This window comes from Drosophila teissieri, chromosome 3L (genome assembly GCF_016746235.2).
Source record: "Drosophila teissieri strain GT53w chromosome 3L, Prin_Dtei_1.1, whole genome shotgun sequence".
Taxonomy (NCBI): domain Eukaryota; kingdom Metazoa; phylum Arthropoda; class Insecta; order Diptera; family Drosophilidae; genus Drosophila; species Drosophila teissieri.
Genome location: NC_053031.1, coordinates 16,477,059 through 16,500,135, shown reverse-complemented (window position 1 = coordinate 16,500,135; position 23,077 = coordinate 16,477,059). Strand labels below are relative to the sequence as shown.

The following is a 23,077-nucleotide window of genomic DNA, read 5'->3' as shown; positions in this document are numbered from 1 at the left end:
TTCCCAAAAGATTTCCGACGGCTTTTGCACCTTGAATACGGATTTGCTTTTATTGCCGCATCTTCCCGTTGCCTACTTTAGTGCACTGCCAAAAACTTTGCACTTAACAAGTAAATAAATGAAATAAAAGAATTATTTAAGTGTGGATCAACAATTCCAATAAATATTGGAACTTTAAGGGGTACTTAATATTAAAAATATATTTAATATATAGCAATGCCAATTAAATATAAAATAAATGTATTAATCACAAATCTAGAAGATACATACATAAGTTCATACATAAGTTTTATACCTATGTATATGTTTTTTAACGGATTTTTTAAAAGGTATGTAAGATATGTATTTTAGTGTACATTTTGTTGCCAGTGTGGTTTTCTTCCTGCGTTTTTTTGTTGGGCTTTCCGCTTTTAGGGTTAAGCAGGTGCTTTATAAACCAAGCATCCAGGTGGGCGGCCTCTAACGGTAAATAAGGACAAATACCACGTAATGGGCAACCTGTGCGTGGCTGAAGCCCCATCGAGAAAAACTAGAGGGACACAGGACCAGGATCCCTTTACTTCAGCAGCAGGACGCTGGCAGGCTGTAAAATTTTCACCTTTAAATCGGTCCCCCAAGCGCAATCAAAGGACTCTTGACTCTTGCCAGTCACATTTGTTTTGTTCTCGAGGTGAAGACGGCAACGTGTCGCCAGAAATATTGCTACCATATTCATAATTACTTAGGCGGCGTGGCGATGTCAAGTCTGCCGACATCTTTACTGGGTCGTCAAATATTTATTAAGTGCCCGGATTCCAGTGGAGTGGAGTAAAGTGGAGGTGAGTGGAGTTGAAAATACTTTTGCCATAAATTTGACGCTATTGCGTTGCCTGGGATTTCGCATTCAAAGCAAAGTTCTTATGGCTTATTAAGGTCCAAAGTTAGCGATAGTTTCGGCTATGCGAAAGCTTGTTTCAAGAGGCGATTAGCTTGTGCGTTCAACTTTATAAATTAAATGAAAGCTTCAAGTTTTTAATTGCACAAATGTAATTTGATTACGCCTAGGATTTTAATCTTATCGTATTTAGTTACTTTTAAATATATATGATTATGTGAAACAAATGCTCTTCCAGTTTTACTCAAAATTAGCATATACTTGTATTTAGTTGATTTTTAGTCTAGTGCTTTTGTTATAGGATACTCGTATATACGAAGATTGTAAATTGTTAATAACATATTTTGGATTTTTCTCAATACCTATTTATGTGTAAATAATAAGATGGCAATATTATTTTGGATTTTAATAAATAAATTAAATATTTAAGAATATTTTTGAATAATATTATTTTTGAATAACATGCAGATATCCCCATAAACTGAAGTGACACCCCGTCGAATGGTCAAATATCAACTATAACTCACCACATAGCAAATATAAATTGCCCGGCGTAATCCTCACCAGCACAGCCACTGCGAACAGCTAAGGCCACCGAAATCACATAATTCAAACATGTATATAAATGCTTTAGAGAACACACATGGGCACACACACACGTGAAAGACAAACAGAAAACAGGGGAAACTAGAGGGTAAGCCCGGCCGACATATTGAAATGCATAACTACATACAGAAACCAATTACAATATCAATTTAAAAGGGATTAAAATGGGCCGGCCGAAGGCTTAAGCGGCTCCCAACGCCACTCGCCATCTAAACTGGCGCCCCTGTTGGTCCTCCGTGGTCAGGAGACGGCATACTTTGTGGTGTATTCAAGATTTGTTGCCTTGTAAAATTTGTGAAATTGCAAATTGTATTTGCCTGAGCCCGTGACGGCAGCCCCAAACTTTTAAATTAAATTCTGAGCTAGCAGATTTTCATAATAAATAACGAGTCCTACACGCGCATAATCAGCCATAATGCCATTGTGCAGTGTCAAGACATATTGTAGTCAGCCAATACAGGGCCGAAACTCTCAACAAGTGGCAAATTCTTGGCGATTCGGTGTGTATTTTTGCATAATTTATCTACCCAGCTCGTTAAATCAAAACTGCTGTACACAAAGAAGCGCAATTTATGCGAAAGGACCGGGCCCAGATGCAATTTGGCTAAGTAAAGATGCCGATAGAGTGCAGTCTGTTGGTGTGCAAATAGACTAAAAACATAAACTGCAGACGAGGCTAAGCAGCTCTAATGCATTAAATTTAAACGCTCGACTAAGCGGTTTAATTTGGAAAGTAGCAAAAAGCTTTGCCAATCTCTCAATCTTTCATCGTCCAAGAATTCGCATCCTGCTCCTCCTCCTCGTCCCTGTCCACTCATCGATTCGTCCATCCATCATGTCTATCAATGCCCGGGTCTTAGCCATGAGACAGATAAATCAGTTAAGCATCGTCATGTCAAGTTAACAGGCGATTACAGGGGTTTTACCTGACCAGATACGCAGCTTAAGACCATTGCAAAAGGTCAGCAGGGTTTACGAGGACCATTCGCTTCGCATTCACTTCTCTTTCACCAACGTGAAATATTTAATAGTTGCTTAAAACAAAATGTTTAACCAATGCAATCCATAAAAAGAAATCGCTTTCGATTACCACTTTAAGAGCATGTTGGCGGTTGTGGAAGAAGTGTTTAGTCCCAATTAACTGAAGCAGATTCTTGTAACCAGAAACGAGGGCAAAGTATCACATTAGCTGTCGATTACAAAAGGCCGTCTTCATGCATACGTATATACACCGATATTTGATAACCAATAGAGCGTAGGCGCAGCAACAAGAGGATGTCACGAAGGGCATGAAGGATGTAAGCCTGCAGACCTCCGCCTGTTGATAAAGGAAAAGAAATTAAACAGACAGCGCTGGAATAAAAGGGAAAACACAGAAGCAAAGGAGAATTAAGCCCACAAGACAATTGACAATGGGTGGGCCTGAAAATGGTTCAAGGATTCCAAGGGGGGTGTCCTTTTGGCAGGGGATCTGTGGCATTTGTCTCGACTGTCTCGTTGACATGACGTTGCGCGAATTGTGCGCCACGATTGCTGTTCTGCGTTCTGTAGGCTGTGTTTTTGGTTTGCGAGTCGTCTGCCAACGCCAACAAAGTGAGCAACACGCGCCGATGATTATGTTGCCGCTGACAACGACAACAACCACAGGAGCAGCAGCAAAAGCAGCAACACCAGCAGCAGCAACAGCAGCAACACCAGCAGCAAAAACAGCAATAGCAAAAGCAGCAACATCAGCAACAGACTTCTCCGAAAACGAGGCCACTTTTCGGAGTCCAGTTGGCGGCAAATGTCTTGTGGCACGAAGCTTTTCATTGACTAAAAGTGACGCATGCGCCGTTGGCCAACCGACTTGGACTCCGATTTGAATTCAGTCCTCAGTACTCCGTCCTCTGTGTCAGTTTCAGTATCAGTTCGTTTTTGTCACTCGTTCGTGCTGCACGGCACACGCGTCGTATGAGCGATATCACCTGGTCTTCTAAGGCTGTTTTATTGGATTTTGGCGCAAGAAGGCAAAAAAGCCGGCTAAAGTGTCCCTCGTGGATGTGTGTGTGTGCGTGTGTTGCCGGAAATACTTTGAGCAATCGAGCAATCGACAAGAGGCGAGGCGAAAAAAAAGATAGAAACCAAAACAAAAGCCTAAGCAAATTAACTTGGCCCATTCGTTGAACTGCGAGCTCTGTTGTTCTGGTGGTGATATTATGTTTGGTTTTTTGCCCAGCCCTCCTGCCAGCACGAAAGTAGGTTAATTGACGTGTGTTGTGGGCGTATCTACAAGGAAATAATAAAAAAGTACCAAGTACGTACAAGTAGAAAAACAAATACCAGGGCAGCCAGTGAAGTGGTCAATTGCCACTGCCAGGGGCCTTCGAACCCTCTAGATAAATCAAAAGTGCGGGCAGAAAGCCAAGCTAATTTAAGGTATGTGTATGTCATGTGGTGTACTTTTCATTGAATATTCTATTATGTCAAAATATATTGTGCTAAAAATACAAGTTTAATCAACACTGACCGCAGTGTTAATGCGTTTATTATTACGTTTGAGCCATTGGCATTAAATTTACAAAATGTGCTGATAAATGAGGTTCAATGCACTAGCAATATCTATTGTTTTTAGTTGAACGCATTCTGTGCTCATTATTTGTTTTTGGCTTGGCTAATTTTAATTAGTTTGTGCACTGAGCAAGCATCGATTAATAGACAATACGATCCTGAAAAAATATGAAGCACAAGTGTGGAAGTAATTCTAGAGGCATTGTTTTATCTTTTTAAAAACTTCCATACTACAGCAATATGCATTGTATGTTAATGAGATATAATGTTAAATATTTTTTTAGCCAGTTCACTCCTTTTTTGTAGTGTGAGCTCTAAATGAGAAAAAAAGTTTCCTTTATTATTATAATGCGGCAATTTATGTATTCCGTTTATAAAAATTAAAATGCGGTATACTTTTTTCCAATTACCCTGCGAAAAAAAGTTTCACATGCCAGTGCGACAATTGACACTGCAGCAAACAGGAAAAAAAGGACATCATACAAAGGGGAATAACATTGCGTAAACCAAAATAAACATATGCAAAATAAACTTCAAACAAACGTGGCCGCACCGAGTTTTGGGCCATCAAAACAAACTCCAAATAGAAAAAAACAAAAAACAGAACAGAAAAATAAAGTAAAGCGAAGTGGGTGGGGGTTCATGGTCGGTTGCGATTCGGTGCCTTAGAGGCAACTTTGTTGCACAATATTTATTAATTTTTTTTCGCGAAGTGTGTGCTTGTGTGTGTGCTGGGTGTGCGTTGGGTGTGTGTGTCAAATTTAAAAGCATTCTTGCCCGTTGCCTTTGGACGGGCGATGTCCTGGCAGCTGCCTTTTTGTTTTATTATTTTGCGGAAGCTGCGAACCAACATTTATAAAAAGGTTTTCCTTGCTCGTCCTGCTACGTGAGCCATGCACACACACAAACACACAACCCCACACACACACACACACACACACAACAAACATGCCCACACCCACAGACGCACATTGCTGTGCATTACCGTTATTTTATGACGGAAGTACATTTAAGCAGATTTTTTCTCACAGAACTCCCGCTCCCTTCAACCGAACTGGAAAAAAGGGCTGCCAAAAATGTACAAAAAATTGGGCAACCGAGGAAAAATTTAAATATTTTCTTTTACGCTCTGCTTTTCATTTGCCAGTCTCGCTAAAATTTATGGCCAACAAAATTGGAATATTCCCCCAAAACAACAGCAGCAACAATAAGGGCAAGACAAACTTCGCCTCGATAGCCATAAAAATAAGAAACCTTTACGACCCGTTTCGATGAAAAATACCTATTCAGAAATTTATTCAAGTAAAATAACATTGAAACACACACAATAATTAAAAAATAGCAACAGAAAACATACGTTTTTTTAATAGATTAGATTCCATGGGGTCTATTTTATGGCCATGATTTCTTAAATAATTTATTCATTTTAACTGTGCTATTAAAGTCACAAAAGATTGTTTGATCGCATATCATATACTGTATACTACGCCATTCCTTAAATTAAACTCCAGCAGGTATGAATACGATAAGTATCATAAACCAAATACTTTTCAAATGCCCTCCTCCACACCCTGCACAATGTGCACATATTATATTAATTGAAATTTAATACAATTACCCGGCGAATGTGTGGAAAGCCAAGTGAAAGTCGGCAGCCAAAACACACATAAATTCAGGCCACACACACACATTGAATGTTGGAAAGGCGAGAGGAGGCGAGGCGAGGAGATTTCTTGCCAAGTAAGTGACTCAATAAATAAATTTACTTGCCAACTTCTTGCCTCGTTGTTGTGGCCTTGGGGGACTGATTGTTGCTTTCTCAAGGTAGATTTGCGTCGAAGGATCTGAAAAATACTGAGGCCGTAATAAACAACACTTGATCGAGGACGGGGGCACAAAGTTAAGTGTGTTTTACTGGGGCACGCGAAATAAATTCCAGGAATTTAACAAGATGAACGAGGGCCTCCTTATAGAAGGAAAATAGAAAAAGTAGAAATTGAAGTCAAATGCGGCACATGTACATGAGCATAACATACAAGAAGGGGATTTGTACGTTTGTACTCCAATTAACAAATATCTATTAAAAATTAAGGTGTCTTTGAGAGTTTTTCCCAACTTCCAACTTGAGACCCCGACTTTTCACTTATTTTTCTTGAGCCACTTTAAGCTCTGAATTATGCCACGCCAAGTACGGTGATCTGATCTGAGCGAGGGTCGTAAAGCGGAATGCTCCAGAAGACGAACTTGAATTTGCACAGTATTAGCACATCTGAAAAACAAAGAATGGGGAACAGAATGGGGGAAAGCGCAGCTCGCGCTTTTATTAAGTAAGTGAGCTATTCAAAATCAAAGCAGCGGAAAAATCCGCATCGCCGAGGGGCGAATGGTGTGGCAAAATGTGTCCGCCGATTGTCAGGCAAATGTCAAGCTCAAGCTGCAGGCGACTTTCAGCTTGTCTCACGTCTCGTTTCGGGCCCTTTTCCGCATTTCCCGCAGATTTTCCCAGCACCAGCACCAGCACCAGCACCAGAAGCAAAAGCAGGCACTTTCACCTGCACTTGCACCTGCACCTGCGCCTGCAACAATGTGCAGACATTTATGGCACCAGATGCCGCCGGCAGCAGGCAAATGCCTCGGCATCCTTGAGTGGCATTGCGATGGCATTGCGATGGCATTTCCATGGCATTTCCGCGGTGCGTTTGCCGTTGCGATGAAAGCGCATTAGCTTTGTCATTTATCGTTGCCTGCAATCCGCCATCTTTGTTGCCAATTTGAAAGGGCAGAGCGCATGAAAGCTTAAAGTGCAGACAGTCGGAGTTAAGGCCTGCATTTTTAACTTCGGGCTAACTTTGGTTTCATTCAATGTGACCTTAACTCTTTGTCTCTGAGCCAATTTACATCTGAATAGATGAAATTATACAGTGGGGATTTCATGATTTTTATGAAAGCATCTTTGGCTCATACATATAGTTTGCCTTTCTATATCACATTTTAAATATTTACTATATTTATATATTTAATTCATAGGGATTTTGAAAGTTAATCAGATCTGTAGAGAATATTTTCTTCTAGATGCTATAGTTATAAATCAGCATTCAATAGTTTATATTAAGGATCTAGATTTATTGTAGCTGACCATTATTCCCCATTGTGTTTTAAGGAAGAAATTCATTTAACTTCCGTAAAATTGGTACACCACTGTCCGCATTACGCACATCTGCATTTATTTTCAATATGCATTCGAGGGCGTTCCCTTGTGTCCTTGCTGCTGATGATGTGTGCTGGCATGTTTTGCTTATCAAAGTGCCACGGACAGACTTCGACCGACGAGAATGTTGGTTTTGGCCATCGAAAAGTCAAGGTTTCGCTTGTCTCGTTGGCTGCATTTTTAAAAGGCCTAATTAAAGGCTTGCATTTTCACTTTTCATGCATTCTAATACATTTTGTATGGACAAAAGGACTGCGCCTTCGCATTTTCACCTGTCGCCCCTTTGTGCATAAAAAGTGTGGGCAATTTTATTGTGTGGAAAATTCGCTCGCTCACAGGAGACGGCGGGTGGTGGGTGGTGCAGGGAAAAAACACGTGCATAATTTAAAAATGCATGCATCACTCATACGCAGCGTGGCACGCTCCTTGTGGACAGGATATTCCGTGCCTGGCGGCCAAGGTAACAATGGAAAGGTCGCAGTTTCGACGTAGTCAGAGTTTGTCTGCCTTTTTGTTAGCTTTTGGTTTTCCATTTTCAGTTTAGTCATTGTTTGTTTTAAACTATCTCTTTTCGCTGTACGGCTGCTTATGGCGATTGGTGTGGGATTTATAGAAGTGTGTCAATTTTTTGTTTGCACAAAGTTTTGATATGACTATTAATCATTTCAGCTTGATGGAGCTACTGCCTTAGGTGTGCGAAAAAAAGTTGAAGCTATTATTTGTTCGTGCTTGCAAATAAAGTTGCGTTTGAGAATAAATCCGCTTGATTATTTTGCAATGGTTGATTATTTTTTAAATAAAAGAGCTCTCTTTAGTTGGAGGACAGCGAAGTTTGGTCAATTTGGACTGCTAAAAAATTCTTAAATCCTCTTTTGAACAAAGCCCAAATCCTTTTCAATTGCCAGCGAATCCCCGAGTGCCGCCTGACAATTAAAACGCCCCGAAAAATGTGAAATAAGAGTGGTTAGTGAGAGAAGCCCACTCGAATGCAGCTAACCATGAAAGCGCGTTAAAAAAGCATTGCATGCACATGGCCGTTTTGTAGCCCCCAAAACCCCAGAACCCCAGAAACCCAAAACCCCAAAACCCCACAGCCCCATCAAATATGCATGTAAAACACCGCACAGCAGGCGGAATGGAGCAGGAGCAGCTCAACAATTTTGCCTGCGGACAAGGTCCCGCAAAAAATCGAGAAAAAATATAAATCTTAAATGCCTTGACATGTGTTCACCGAAAAAAGCTGAAGCTTATAAAAAAATCAAGAGGCGAAAGGTTAACTATGACTCCAAATACTCTTGCAGATTATGAGCAGCTTAGTTTTCACCAAAAATGTTGCCATTCAAGGGAATTGATAGTTTTTTCACACTGGTCACTTGACAAACATGAAAATATTTTGTTTATATGCATATGCACATACGCATGGAAATTCTGCTGCAAAGCTGTTTTTCTGGAAATTCATATATACACCTTAAAATTTAAACGACTCACTTCGTTATGATAAACTAAAGGGGAAAAGTTGTTTGTTAGCAACTATATATCTTTATAGATTAAGTTCAAGTGGAAATGTTTAATTATTAATAACTTATTCAAGGAAATAATAGTCTTAATTTTCATGTAATAGTATTAACATTTCTAGAATCCCTATCTTTATACACTAAAAATATATACTTTTTATTTGATTTTAATCAATAGCTGTTTCAAGTAATTTATAGAGAGAGAAGTGGAGTGCTTCAAACTACGACTTCTGCACCCATTGAATATCTAAAAATAGTGAAATAACAGCCCCGAGCGCTTTTCTTGCTCTGCGAACCCTGTGAAAATCCCACTCAGTGGGTGGTTTGGTGGGTGGTTAAGTGGGTGGTTTGGTGGGTGGTTGGTGGTTGGAGGTCGTGGAAGCCTTTCGCCTTTGTATTTCGGTGGGTTGCTTAGCAGCAAATTACTTGCATGTCAATTGATGTTGATGACGCGTTGACAAATTCCGAATATGAGCGAATAGTTCTCGTGCTGCTTTTCCTGTTTTCCCAACGCAGCAGGTAGTATTTTATTTAATAAACCATTCTTGGAGCTGCAGGTATGGGCGTACATCGTAATATTTATGGGTTTATTTTGTTGCCCTGTGTATAATATGTAGATTTCGAAGGCAAAAACCGAGGCGGTAAATCAAAATACATGCATTGCGTATGAGTGTTGAGGCAACTGAAGGAGGGTGGAGTTCGTCATGATTTATAAGCACTTTCTCATGTTGCACGAAATTGTGTGTGCTGCAAGCAGTAATCAGAGATGGGCTTAAGAATTGGCTAGAAGGAAGAACCATTTCTACCAAACAAATTCAGAATATTACAAATTCAAAAGGAAGGAATCAATCATGTACACTTAAGCATAAACGTTAAAAAGTATTCTATGCCTATTTTGTGAGCAAGGAATGCCAAGGAGTAATGCCACGTTTAAGAAAAGCTTAAAAAGTGTTGCAGAATTCAGATTTCTCATCTCTGCCGATGGCTTTGGTTGAATAGGCAAATTACTAGACCTCTGCAGACAGTCACACACACACACACAGAACACTTACACTCGGCAGTCAGGGCACCAATACATTTGCATCTAGACAGCCTGGCAAAAATGCTTAGATATTTTTTATGCGCAAAATAAATTGAACTTGGGGCGAAGTGGATGGATGGTTAGAGGGATTCGGGTATTCGGGTAAGGACTTGGGCAAAGGCAAATCATTTCGAGTAGACGAAAAGCGACGAAGCGCATAAATTGTTGGCACACACACATACCCACACACACACAGTGATACACCAGCGGTCATACATATAAGGCTCAAGAAGTTTGAAGCAGGCGTCCAAAATGCTTGAGTTGTGCTTCTGCTTTGAGGGATTATACCTGCCGGAATACTGGGATACTGGAGGACTGGAGCAAGCCCAACCCACATTCCTCGGTCGACTTGGACGCGGAAAGCTCATCTCTGGAGATTTCTGCCTCAAAATTATGATTTATTCTTACGTTATAATTTCCTTTCTCTTTCGGCTCGTTTTGCTGTAGTTACTGATACTGAATTTTGGATTTAAGTCGCAAACTCGTGCCTGGTCGTGGCCCCCAAGGCAGTATTTTACCATTTAATCGCCAATGCTACGAGGGTCGTTTGATAAGTCCGTGACTTTTTGTATTTGCCGCGCACCTGCTCTAAATACAACACTGCTCCTGTCAGCAGTTATCGATTAACAGCTGACTGTAAAATTTTGAGAAAGCTGCGTTTTTTGGTTTGCGTTTTATAGGCATTGAAAGCAGACGATCTCGTGAATTTTAACGAAAATGGAAAAAAGTGAATTTCGTGTGCTAATTAGTCAGCATGGCAAAATTTCATAAATTGGGCTACGAACTGCTACCCCATCCAGCATATTCTCCAGATTTAGCCCCCTGTGACTATTTTTTGTTTCCAAACATGAAGAAATGGCTCGGCGGTAAGAGATTCGGGTCAAATGAAGAGGTCATCACAGAAACAAACGACTATTTTGAGGGCCTTGAGAAAACCTATTATTTGGAAGGAATAAAAAAATTGGAAAAACGCTGGACTAAATGTATAGAGCTAAAAGGAGATTATGTTGAGAAATAAAACGCTTCTTTGACGAAAAAAATATATTTTATTCAAAAAGTCACGGACTTATCAAACGACCCTCGTATTTCTCTATACATATACACGAGTACGAGTCCCGTGTGTGTGCTTGATATCCCCATAATGTGACGCAAAGTGGAACCAGAGGTGTTTCCTGTCCCCCGGAGCACATCGATTCTCCTTTCCTGTCAAGCGAAAAGGTTCGAACATCGCACATTGCAAATCGATAATACACCTCGAGCTCCATATACGTGAATTCAATTTTACTGCACGGCGAAGCACTCAATGTGTTTTTGGATAACTATTCCCGTACTAAAACGGTTTTCTACGGCTGAAAGTTTCAACTTTTTGTCACGGCCAAATGTCGATATGATGATGATGGTGATTGCTAAGATGCTAAGGGGTTGTCAATGGATTTGGCCTTGCTGAGTGTGTTTCCCAAGAACCGTCGACATTACTTGTGCATCAAAATCGACGCTCGAGAAGCGCGAGTACAGCGCACAGGTAACGATGGCACAGTTAAGAGGTTATTATTATAGAAGATTGCGCAAACTATATTAATATATGCACTAATGAAATGATTAATATATATAATTTTAAAAGTGATTAATATATATTTATGGCGCTTTGTGCCACTACAACTTACTTACTGTTAAAGTGTTGAGCAAGTCAATTATGTTTATGAAGTTTATGATTACTTAAAAACTAACAACAAGTATTGAATAGAACTATGAACTTTTTCGTATTTAGCCAAAAAAAGAGTATGACCAATTCAATTAATTGGTGTATCTTAAGTTATAAGCCAGGAGCCAAGTTCAGTTGCCAGTTTGCTTTATTGACCTGCTCTGCAGACATAATGAATTCGCAAAGCGTCCATCAATTGCGGCAGCAGAAAGACACCTGTTTTGCCGCTGGTTGCTGGTTGCAGAAGCAGCTAGAATCGATTTGCTCAATTATTGCGAGAGTGCAATGCAACTGCAGGCTGATGCAAGTTTAATGCGCCAACTGCAATGCACCGTAATCTCTTTGGCCAAGAACTTTAAGGCCAAGCAATGCGCTGCTGTGTGTGCGGAACCACTTTCATTTTGTTTGTAATGTGTCCAATAATAGTGGCATTACGCCCATTGAACATGCACGCACACAGTCAAACGCAGATGGCCAACACATGTGTGTGTGTGTGTGTGTGTGTGTGGGCGCACATACATAAAAATGTCCTTAACCCACTATCAGCAGTGGGGGTAATATTAGCATAATGTGCGTAAGCTTTGCATGATCCTCTTTCACTCGTTGTGCGTGTGCTGCTGTGTGTGAGTGCTGCTGTGTAAGTGGGTGTGTGGGTGTGTGTACGGTGGATAACAAACCCAAAACCGCTTTGGTCCTGCAAACTGTGCCGCTGTTGCCATAAACAGACAAGCCACATCAACCGTAAATTCCTTTGTATACCCTTTGCCGCAGAGCCTATATGACTAAATGACTAATTGGGCAAATGGGCTGAGGCTTGCGTAATGCCACTGGGAGTGGCAACAATCTGTTATGCTTGATAGTTACTGTTGAGGTTGCTAAGAGTGTACGATTGCAATTTAAATAATGCATTTTATTAATTTTAAATAGTGAAATAAATGTAATTAAAATATCACAAATATCTATAACTAAGTGCACTTCAAATCAGCAAATCTAAATGTTAATCAAGTTGCATCCATATGTCTTGTTTTTGACATCCCATTCACAAAGTTCGAGTTTTTTCCGGCATACTTATACTTACTCAAATAAATATTTGAAAAACTCAAAGTAACTTCCATATTTTTTTTTTTTTTTTTAATTCCTTCTATTCCACTCGGGAACTTAGGGCTTCTACGAGAGCTTTCCATCTAACTCTATTTTTAGCTGTCTGTTTTGCACTTTCCCATGTAGTGTTTATTTGGGCTAGTTCTTGGTGAGCGGTTCTTCTCCAGGTTGCTCTTGGCCTTCCATATACTTCTAGTTAAAAGGTGAATTACATATTTGCAAACTTTTAATCTTATTTTTAAGGGTATCCTTGCACTCTACCATCGTGCTATCCGCTTTCTGATGATTAATTGGCCGCCATGCGTCTTTCGCCACATTTTCTTCAATATGCTGAGTGAAGGCTCTGCTATACATTTCTCTTTTTATACCCGTTACTCGTAGAGTAAAAGGGTATACTAGATTCGTTGAAAAGTATGTAACAGGCAGAAGGAAGCGTTTCCGACCATATAAAGTATATATATTCGTGATCAGGATCAGTAGCCGAGTCGATTTGGCCATGTCCGTCTGTCCGTCCGTCTGTCCGTTCGTCTGTCCGTCTGTCCGTCCGTATGAACGTCGAGATCTCAGGAACTACAAAAGCTAGAAAGTTGAGATTAAGCATACAGACTCCAAGGACATAGACGCAGCGCAAGTTTGTCGATTCATGTTGCCACGCCCACTCATGTTGCCACAAACCGCCCAAAACTGCCACGTCCACACTTTTGAAAAATGTTTCGATATTTTTTCATTTTTGTATTAGTCTGGTAAATTTCTAACGATTTGCCAAAAAACTTATTGCCACGCCCTCTCTAACTCCCACAAACCGCCCAAAGCTGCCACGCCCACACTTTTGAAAAATGTTTTGATATTTTTTCATTTTTGTATTAGTCTTGTAAATTTCTATCGATTTGCTAAAAAACTTTATGCCACGCCCACAAAACCGCCAAAAACTGTATGTGCTGAAGACTCTCCTTCGCACTTCGAATAGCTGAGTAACGGGTATCAGATAGTCGGGGAACTATAGCGTTCTCTCTTGTTTGTCATTAAGGCGTTAACTTCAGCTCATCTTGTCTTCCACCAAATCAAATGTGGTCGCATGCACTGCGAGTCCTTTTTTGCCCACCGATGTGACGCAAAATGGCGAAACGAGCTGGCTGCATCCGTTTTCCGGTCGCCATTTGTTCCATTACGCCATGACGCTGGCCCCCCTTTCGTCCTTTGCCTGTCAGTGTTATTGTGGAATTTGGCGATGTTGTGCAGGATACCATGTGTGGGAGCATGCCGTTCGGGCCTGGTCGGTCAAAGATTAAACACATAATGGGCGCGTGCCCAGCGATTCTATGGCCGCGTTTTTAATAACATTTTATGTCGAGCTGTAGCTGTAGCTGGAGCTGGAGCTCGAAAGCGAGGCTATGTTCCGCAATAAATGAGCCGTTAAACGCTTTAAGTTGGCCCGGCTCACAAACACAAACACACACACACATCTGCTGTGAGTGTGTGTGCTAGCCGTTTTATTGCTGCTTTATTGTGGACCAGTGCACTATGGGGCGAACGACCACTTTTTGTGGAATTAATTAATAACTCGAGAACGAAGCAACATATTTAAGTTAAGTTTTTTGATTTATGTTCATGATAAAAATAGTAATATAATTGAGGAAAAATGGGCGTGGTTTTGCCTTCAAACAAAATAAAACAAGACAAATTTTTTTTCAGTGTACAGAAAAAAATTTTTTGATCTAAAAAAATTAAAATATAATCTTAAAATAAACCAATAAAGTAACAATTGGGGGTTGATTATCTTGTTTTTAACAAATATTGAAGTTTTTCTTCTTGCCTCACAGTTTTGTTTCTAAAAATAGCATAAATATGTTTGTAAAATCTAAAATTTACGGAAGTAGAATTTTATTGTTATAAATATATTAATGTTTCACACCTATCGTTCATCGTCATCCACGAATTAAAGCTTTAAAACAATTAAAAATGATTTAATTTTATGCATTACTCGTCGTCTTTTTTTCTATTTCTCGAACAATTTGCTGTTTTTCACTTTGAGGTTAGTCGCTTAAAAGTTAAATTTTGGAGAAAGTGTGCAAAAGTGTGCATTTATACTAATAGCATATACTAAGAATTGATAACTCTACAACATAAAACAGGTTTTAGAGCCGATGAGAGCCGGACTCACTTTGTTGCTCTATTTAAAAATTAGAATACACTACAAAAGTTGTGTTTTATTAGGGTTAGAACATACAGAAGATTATTGGGACACCACAATTAATTTCAACATTCGACGATCACAAACACATATTACAAACCACAAGGATTGGATTGCATGTTATAAATAACAATTTTGATAATTGTTTATGCACTTTTTGTCACTTCAAACTTGCAAGATTTTTCAGCGATTAACAAAAATGCGGTTATCGGTGTGGCAGCGCAAACGAAACAGCTGACTAAACAGCTGTTCACTGAACAGTGGCGCCCTCTTTTAAAATTTCAAGTACGTAACATGATAGATTGAAGTTTTTTGAATACATTTCAATTTCCAAAAAAATTTTTTAACGACTTTTAAAAAATGGGTTTATTCCACTTAAAGTGGTCGTTCGCCCCATAGTGCAGTGTGCAGAGACGGTCGGGCGGTTTCGGCCAAGTTAAGCGCCATAAACGGGTTAATGACTTGGAAGTTGCTTTTAATACGAGCAAAAAACGTTCACCACTGTAGTTCCATCCACTCAAGTGTTTTCCTGGCCGCTCCTTAAGCCTGTGGAAGCGTCTTTATTGCTGATCCGGTCCTCACATGCTGCGTTCTTTATTGGCCACCTCGCCCCTTTTGGCCATTGCCTTTATCAATTTAATGTCGCTTGTTTGTTTTGGCCCCGGCCGCAATATGATTATTTTTTTTATGGCCAATTTTTAATTTGTTTACACACATTTCGGGGGCAGCGGCTCAGCCGCTCTGCTTTATCGTCGTTTGTCAGTGCTCGCATTTATTAAACCTTTTTCAAAGTCTTTTTTTTCGCCCTTTCAAATTGACAACCAGTTGCGTAGTTATACCCGTTACTCGTAGAGTAAAAGGGTATACTAGATTCGTTGAAAAGTATGTAACAGGCAAAAGGAAGCGTTTCCGACCATATAAAGTATATATATTCTTGATCAGGATCAATAGCCGAGTCGATCTGGCCATGTCCGTCTGTCCGTCCGTCTACAAACTACAAAAGGTAGAAAGTTGAGATTAAGCATACTGACTCCTGAGACATAGACGCAGCGCAAGTTTGTCGATTCATGTTGCCACGCCCACTCTAACGCCCAAAAACCGCCCAAAACTGCCACGCCCACACTTTTGAAAAATGTTTTGATATTTTTTCATTTTTGTATTAGTCTTGTAATATTCTATCGATTTGCCAAAAAACTTTTTGCCACGCCCACTCTAACGCCCACAAACCGCCCAAAGCTGCTACGCCCACACTTTTGAAAAATGTTTTGATATTTTTTAATTTTTGTATTAGTCTTATAAATTTCTATCGATTTGCCAAAAAACTTTTTGCCACGCCCACTCTAGCGCCCACAAACCGCCAAAAACTGTCAGTGCTGAAGACTCCTTCGCACTTTCACTAGCTGAGTAACGGGTATCAGATAGTCGGGGAACTCGACTATAGCGTTCTCTCTTGTTTTATTCTGTTCTCACGCTTTTATTATCAGACAAGCTGAAAAAAATACTCACCGAAATCAAATAAAAGGAATCCAAATAACAATGGACTTATCAGCTGGATTCGTGCATGTCAATTTCACTCACTGGTTTTCGCGATCGAGGTAATAGTTCCCCTAATTCTAATCTCTGTTCCGCCGGACTCGAAGCGCGGAGAGCAACTAAATAACCACTGAAAATATTTTGAGGCTGCCTTAATAGCCAGTTACCGGTTAATATATATATCCCATCCAAATTAACATCAAACCAGCTTTGGAGTGGGTGGTACCAAGAGAAGAGAGAGCTGATTCAAAAGAGATACGTTCCTCTTAACGTAAACGTACCTGCAAGATAGATATGATGCATACTTTTAGGCGATATAAACTTTGAGGAAGTATAAATACTTGACTACATTTTACATCTAAATCTTGCAATACCCGTTAATGGTAGTGCAAAAGAGTATTATAGAATCGGTTAAGTGACACTAACTGAGTCGATCTAGTCATGTCCGTACGTCGAGATCTCGGCAACTATAAAAGCCATTCATGCATTCATACATACATATACTAATCAGTATCTGTCTGTTTCTGCACGAAACTAGTGAGAGTGCGAGGCAGAAATTTTAAAATTATTTTCTATTTGCCAATTTCTAGGCAGAAAATAAAAAAAAATACAGTCCTATAGTCGAGTTCCATGACAGATACCCGTTACTCAGCTAGTGGAAGTGCTAACGAAAAATGTCAACATTTACTCGAATGTCGGTAGAAAATAAGGAAAAACCAGAGAGAACGCTATAGTCGAGTTCCCCGACTATCTGATACCCGTTACTCAGTTAGTGGAAGTGCGAAGGAGAATTTTTAGCACTGACAGTCTTTGGCGGCTTGTGGGCGTTATAGTGTGTGTTAGTGTGGGCGGGGCAAAACGTTTTTTGGCAAATCGAGAGAAATGTACAACACAAAACAAATATAAATTTACAAGACTAACAAAAATGTGAAAAAATTAAAACATTTTTTAAAAGTGTGGGCGTGGCAGTTTTTGGCGGTTTGAGGGCGTGGCAACATGGGTTAACAAACGTGCGCTGCGTCTATGTCTCTGGAGTCTACATGCTCAACATGCTGAGTCTCAACTTTCTAGCTTTAATAGTTAGTGAGATCTCGACAGACGGACATGGCCAGATCGACTCGGCTATTGATCCTTTTCAAAAATATGGTCGAAAACGCTTTCTTCTGCCTGTTACATACTTGTCAACGAATCTAGTATACCCTTTAACTCTACGAGTTACGGGTATAATTACACATAACATATATTAGCAAACTATTTTACATATATGTATGTACATATGTATACCCGTCGCTGTTAAGTTAATATTATATTTTACAGTGCAAATTATCTGTTAATTTGGATTTATTATACCCGTTACTCGTAGAGTAAAAGGGTATACTAGATTCGTTGAAAAGTATGTAACAGGCAGAAGGAAGCGTTTCCGACCATATAAAGTATATATATTCTTGATCAGGATCAGTAGCCGAGTCGATTTGGCCATGTCCGTCTGTCCGTCCGTCTGTCCGTCCGTCTGTCCGTCCGTATGAACGTCGAGATCTCAGGAACTACAAAAGCTAGAAAGTTGAGATTAAGCATACAGACTCCAGGGACATAGACGCAGCGCAAGTTTGTCGATTCATGTTGCCACGCCCACTCTAACGCCCACAAACCGCCCAAAACTGCCACGTCCACACTTTTGATAAATGTTTCGATATTTTTTCATTTTTGTATTAGTCTTGTAAATTTCTATCGATTTGCCAAAAAACTTTTTGCCACGCCCAATCTAACGCCCACAAAACCGCCAAAAACTGTATGTGCTGGAGACTTTCCTTCGCACTTCGAATATCTTAGTAACGGGTATCAGATAGTCGGGGAACTTGACTATAGCGTTCTCTCTTGTTTTTTATTTTGCCCATCATTTTCAATTTATTTAATCATCATCTCTACTAACAGCGACTTTAACTTTACCTTTGCGCAAGGCAGTCTTCACCAAGCTCAAAGCCACTTTCCCCAATTTCAATAGCAACCCCACCCAAAAAAATCTGGGTTGAATTTTATTATTCATCATGCCCCTGATCAATGATGTAGTGTCGTTGCCAACTACTGTTTTGAATATATCCGAATGCATGCAATCCGTCACAGGTTCCGTGTCATTGCATAAATGTTGAAATTTGCCATTAATCCCAGTGGTGCAATGTGTTCCAGGTTTTCCGGAATACTCGTATAGAAACGAGTTCTTCTTGGGTGAACAGCTATACAGGCAGGTCAGCCATTGGTGAGTCCATCCGTCTTTTTCGATTCTGGCTATGGCACAGCCCAATCGGTTACTGGGTCCCACCATCATTCTTAGGAAGTGCCCAACCTCCTTTCTGAAACCGAGAAATATTAGTTGGCCATGAACTATATAAAAATCTAAAAAGTTACAAATATCGCTTACTTATCCGGGGACAATCCATTAATTAGGCTACTTGCAGAAACGTGCTTGTACTGATCGTACCACGCATTCAGTTGGGATCGAACTATCCTGGATGTATCCTGGTTCCCCTTGAACTTGTTATATACCGCATGGTAGCCTGGAGACGAGAACTCTTCTGTGGATATGCAGTGGTCTGTGGGTTGGAGATCGCAGCGTTTTACCAAGAGTTCAGCCAAAAAAGCCAAGTCGTGGTCCCAATTCAGCTTGAGCATTCGGGCTGCAATGGGCAGCTTGTGCAATTGGCCACCGGCCACCATATCGCGATATGTGTTATGATAGTTAAGAATGAAATTTCTTATATGCTGGGATATGGAAACAATGGTTGGCTCTTTTCCGCACTTTGGCGACCAGTTCTGCAATACAAACAAAAGTGAACGTCGATGTGAAAAGTGAAAAGGCCGTTTCCTCGGCTATCAGATACCCGTTACTCTTGTAATAGAAGTGACAAAATTATGTTGGCATAGCGTTTAAAATTGGCATGAAAAAATTATTAATACATGTTTAAATAAATCCAAACAAATTTTAATTTGTTGGTGTGGTGGTTATGGGCGGCTTGTTGGCGGTACAGTAGGCATGGCCAACGCTTTACTTATACTTGTACTTATACTAATACTTAAATGAAAAATTTTAATATATTTTTCAAAACTGTGGTCGTTGCAGTTTAGGGAGCTTTGTAGGCGTTAGAATGGGCGTGGCAACATGCCCAACTTTCTAGCTTTTATAGTTCCTGGGAACGTCGAGTTCATACGGACAGACAGACGGACATTGCCAGTTTTCGAACTATCACTCTTACCCCACTGTTATTGCAGCCAATATGTGGCAGTTTTTTATCCGCTGGGCAGTTTTTTAAATGGCAATAGTTGGTTTCTGGCAGCAGAAAGACCAGGTTCAGACTGAATAAGAGCAGCAATCCGGCTGCAACGCAAGGACAACTCCACATCTTCACTATCGTTTTAAAACTAACGTTTTTGGCTATTATTCGGTGTTGAAATTAGCAGAGATTATTAGATTAAGCTTGCTTCATTATGACCAAGTGTGACTTAACAGAGTACTGGCTTGTTTGGTTTTAAAAGTTCGACCAAAACAAAAAATTAAGTACGGGTATATACTAAACAATGCAATACTTTAGTCACTGTGGACGTCAGCAGTACATGTTCTTAATGACGATATAAGTTGATATGTATGTACATGCATACATAGATAGCAGCAAGCGAGAAATAAACTTAAATATGGTGGTAAAACTTGCCGACTGAAATTGAGCAGAAAGTATTTGTTAATAAATTTTATCGGACCAATTAAAAGGTCCCTTTCCCTCTATCGATAATAAATATGGATGTTAAAGGACTGGCGTACAGTGGCGCATTAGATACAAATGCTATATTAAATTCAATTTTTGATGACAACGGATATCGCATTCGAGGTTGGTAATACAGGTAAAAGGGTTGAACCCAAAAAATAATTCAAATCGGTATTTAGAAGTTACCCGTGTTTAAAGTTGAACCTTTTTTGGGTTCAAAAAAAGCTGGTATTTTTTGTAGAAAATTCGGTTTTTGTGGTCCATTTTTAGATAAAATATGTAACCGACCGGCTTGGTTATGGTCTCTATGGAAAGGGTTATCAAATCTCGGTAAAACAAAGGTAGAATAAATGTATAATATTCTTTGCACGTGCAAATTCTGCTACAAGCGCAGTCGCTGCGCAGTACGTAATTGTATGGCGGTCATACATTTTTTCCTGTATTAGCGGCTTGGTTTTCAATCCCTGACTTTGTAATGATTTTAAATGAATGTATAATGATTAATTATTCTTCAAAAATATTAGATGAAGTAAAATTAAATGATTATTTTGAACAAAAAGGTAAAAATAGATAACAAAATTGACAAAATAAAAAAATAAATAAAAATTTGTTTCTTTAAAATTTATTTATTTTTTGTTTTTAAAACATTAAATAAGTATAACATAACATAACGTAACATATTAGCATTGTCAGAGAAAACAAATGAAAAGTATTTGTCGAAATTGGATAAAAATTGAGAAAACTGATAAAAATTGAGATAACTAATTCTAATCTCTGTTCCGCTGGACTTGAAGTGCGGAGAGCAACTAAATAACCACTGAAAATATTTTGAGGCTGCCTTAATAGCCAGTTACCGGTTAATATATATATCCGATCCAAATTAACATCAAACCAGCTTTGGAGTGGGTGGTACCAAGAGAAGAGAGAGCTGATTCAAAAGAGATACGTTCCTCTTAACGTAAACGTATCTGCTAGATAGATATGATGCATACTTTTAGGCGATATAAACTTTTAGGAAGTACATTTACATTTTACATCTAAATCTTGCAATACCCGTTAATGGTAGTGCAAAAGAGTATTATAGAATCGCTTAAGTGACACTAACCGAGTCGATCAGTCATGTCCGTACGTCGAGATCTCGGCAACTATAAAAGCCAAAAACTTTGGGCATGCTGTTTTAAGTAACACCTATATTAAATAAACATTTTTTATACATTTGCAGACACACACTTAAAGGACACATATAAGGTACACGGACATACATTTAAACATACATATACTGATCAGTATCTGTCTGTTTCTGCACGAAACTAGTGAGAGTGCGAGACAGAAATTTTAAAATTATTTTCTTTCGATAGAAATTGGCAGAAAATAAAACAAGAGAGAGTGCTATAGTCGAGTTCCATGACTATCAGATACCCATTACTCAGTTAGTGGAAGTGCAAACGAAAAATGTCAAAATTTACTAGAATGTCGGTAGAAATTGAGGAAAAACAAGAGAGAACGCTATAGTCGAGTTCCCCGACTATCTGATACCCGTTACTCAGCTAGTGAAAGTGCAAAGGAGTCTTCAGCACATACAACTTTTGGCGGTTCGTGGGCGCTAGAGTGGGCGTGGCAAAAAGTTGTTTGGCAAATCGTTAGAAATTTACAAGACTAATACAAAAATGAAAAAATATCAAAACATTTTTCAAAAGTGTGGGCGTAGCAGCTTTGGGCGGTTTGTGGGCGTTAGAGTGGGCGTGGCAAAAAGTTGTTTGGCAAATCGTTAGAAATTTATAAGACTAATACAAAAATGAAAAAATATCAAAACATTTTTCAAAAGTGTGGGCGTGGCAGTTTTGCGCGGTTTGTGGGCGTTAGAGTGGGCGTGGCAACATGAATCGACAAACTTGCGCTGCGTCTATGTCTCAGGAGTCAGTATGCTTAATCTCAACTTTCTACCTTTTGTAGTTCCTGAGATCTCGACGTTCATACGGACAGACAGACGGACAGACGGACGGACAGACGGACGGACAGACGGACATGGCCAGATCGACTCGGCTATTGATCCTGATCAAGAATATATATACTTTATATGGTCGGAAACGCTTCCTTCTGCCTGTTACATACTTTTCAACGAATCTAGTATACCCTTTTACTCTACGAGTAACGGGTATAATGAACAAATATCAAAACATTTTTCAAAAGTGTGGGCGTGGCAGTTTTGTCGGTTTGTGGGCGTTAGAGTGGGCGTGGCAACATGAATCGACAAACTTGCGCTGCGTCTGGAGTCTGTATGCTTAATCTCAAATTTCTACCTTTTGTAGTTCCTGAGATCTCGACGTTCATACGGACAGACAAACGGACAGACGGACGGACAGACGGACGGACAGACGGACATGGCCAGATCGACTCGGCTATTGATCCTGATCAAGAATATATATTTTTATATGGTCGGAAGTGCTTCCTTCTGCCTGTTACATTCTTTTCAACGAATCTAGTATACCCTTTTACTCTACGAGTAACGGGTATAATTAAACCCATGATTCTGATAACGGCTATTCCCACCGCAGTTTTGATACTTGTATAATAAATTTGGGTTAACATGTGAAAAGTGTAACAAAGTGTAAAGTCGGCTAATGTTATGTTGGTTGAGAGATTGCCAAACAGATTGTCGAGAGTTCTGCTTGGCAGCTCGGCGGGCGCAGGAAATTATACATACGCAGAGCTTGCATATGGAGCTTGCGTATTGGAGTTTATATTTCTAAATGCTAGCAATATTGTTGTTAACTTACATCTATCGACTTTTACACGACACGGGCCCACGCCCAAAAACCGCCCAAAACTGCAACGTCTACACTTTAGAACAAGAGAGAACGCTATAGTCGAGTTCCCCGACTATCTGATACCCGTTACTCAGCTATTGGAAGTGCGAAGGAGAGACTTGAGATCTCAGGAACTATAAAAGGTAGAAAGTTGAGAT

At 39.7% G+C, this 23,077-nt stretch overlaps 2 protein-coding genes across 2 annotated transcripts in view; one reads left to right on the top strand and one right to left on the bottom strand.

Annotated features, from left to right (window-relative positions):
* The first annotated feature begins 3,419 nt into the window (after positions 1–3,419).
* The window catches only part of LOC122615484 (basic-leucine zipper transcription factor A), a 62,601-nt gene continuing 42,943 nt past the window's right edge, over positions 3,420–23,077 (top strand). Inside the window, exon 1 of the mRNA XM_043790407.1 lies at positions 3,420–3,898. The gene's annotated coding sequence lies outside the window, so the exon portion shown is untranslated. The remainder of the gene's footprint in view (positions 3,899–23,077) is intronic.
* Positions 18,217–19,775, bottom strand: LOC122615486 (antigen 5 like allergen Cul n 1-like). Its single transcript, XM_043790409.1, has 3 exons — positions 19,609–19,775; positions 18,777–19,168; positions 18,217–18,708 (listed from the first exon to the last, which is right to left on the bottom strand). Exons 1-3 carry the CDS (start codon positions 19,753–19,755, stop codon positions 18,270–18,272), a joined length of 978 nt encoding a protein of 325 aa, XP_043646344.1. The 5' UTR covers positions 19,756–19,775; the 3' UTR covers positions 18,217–18,269.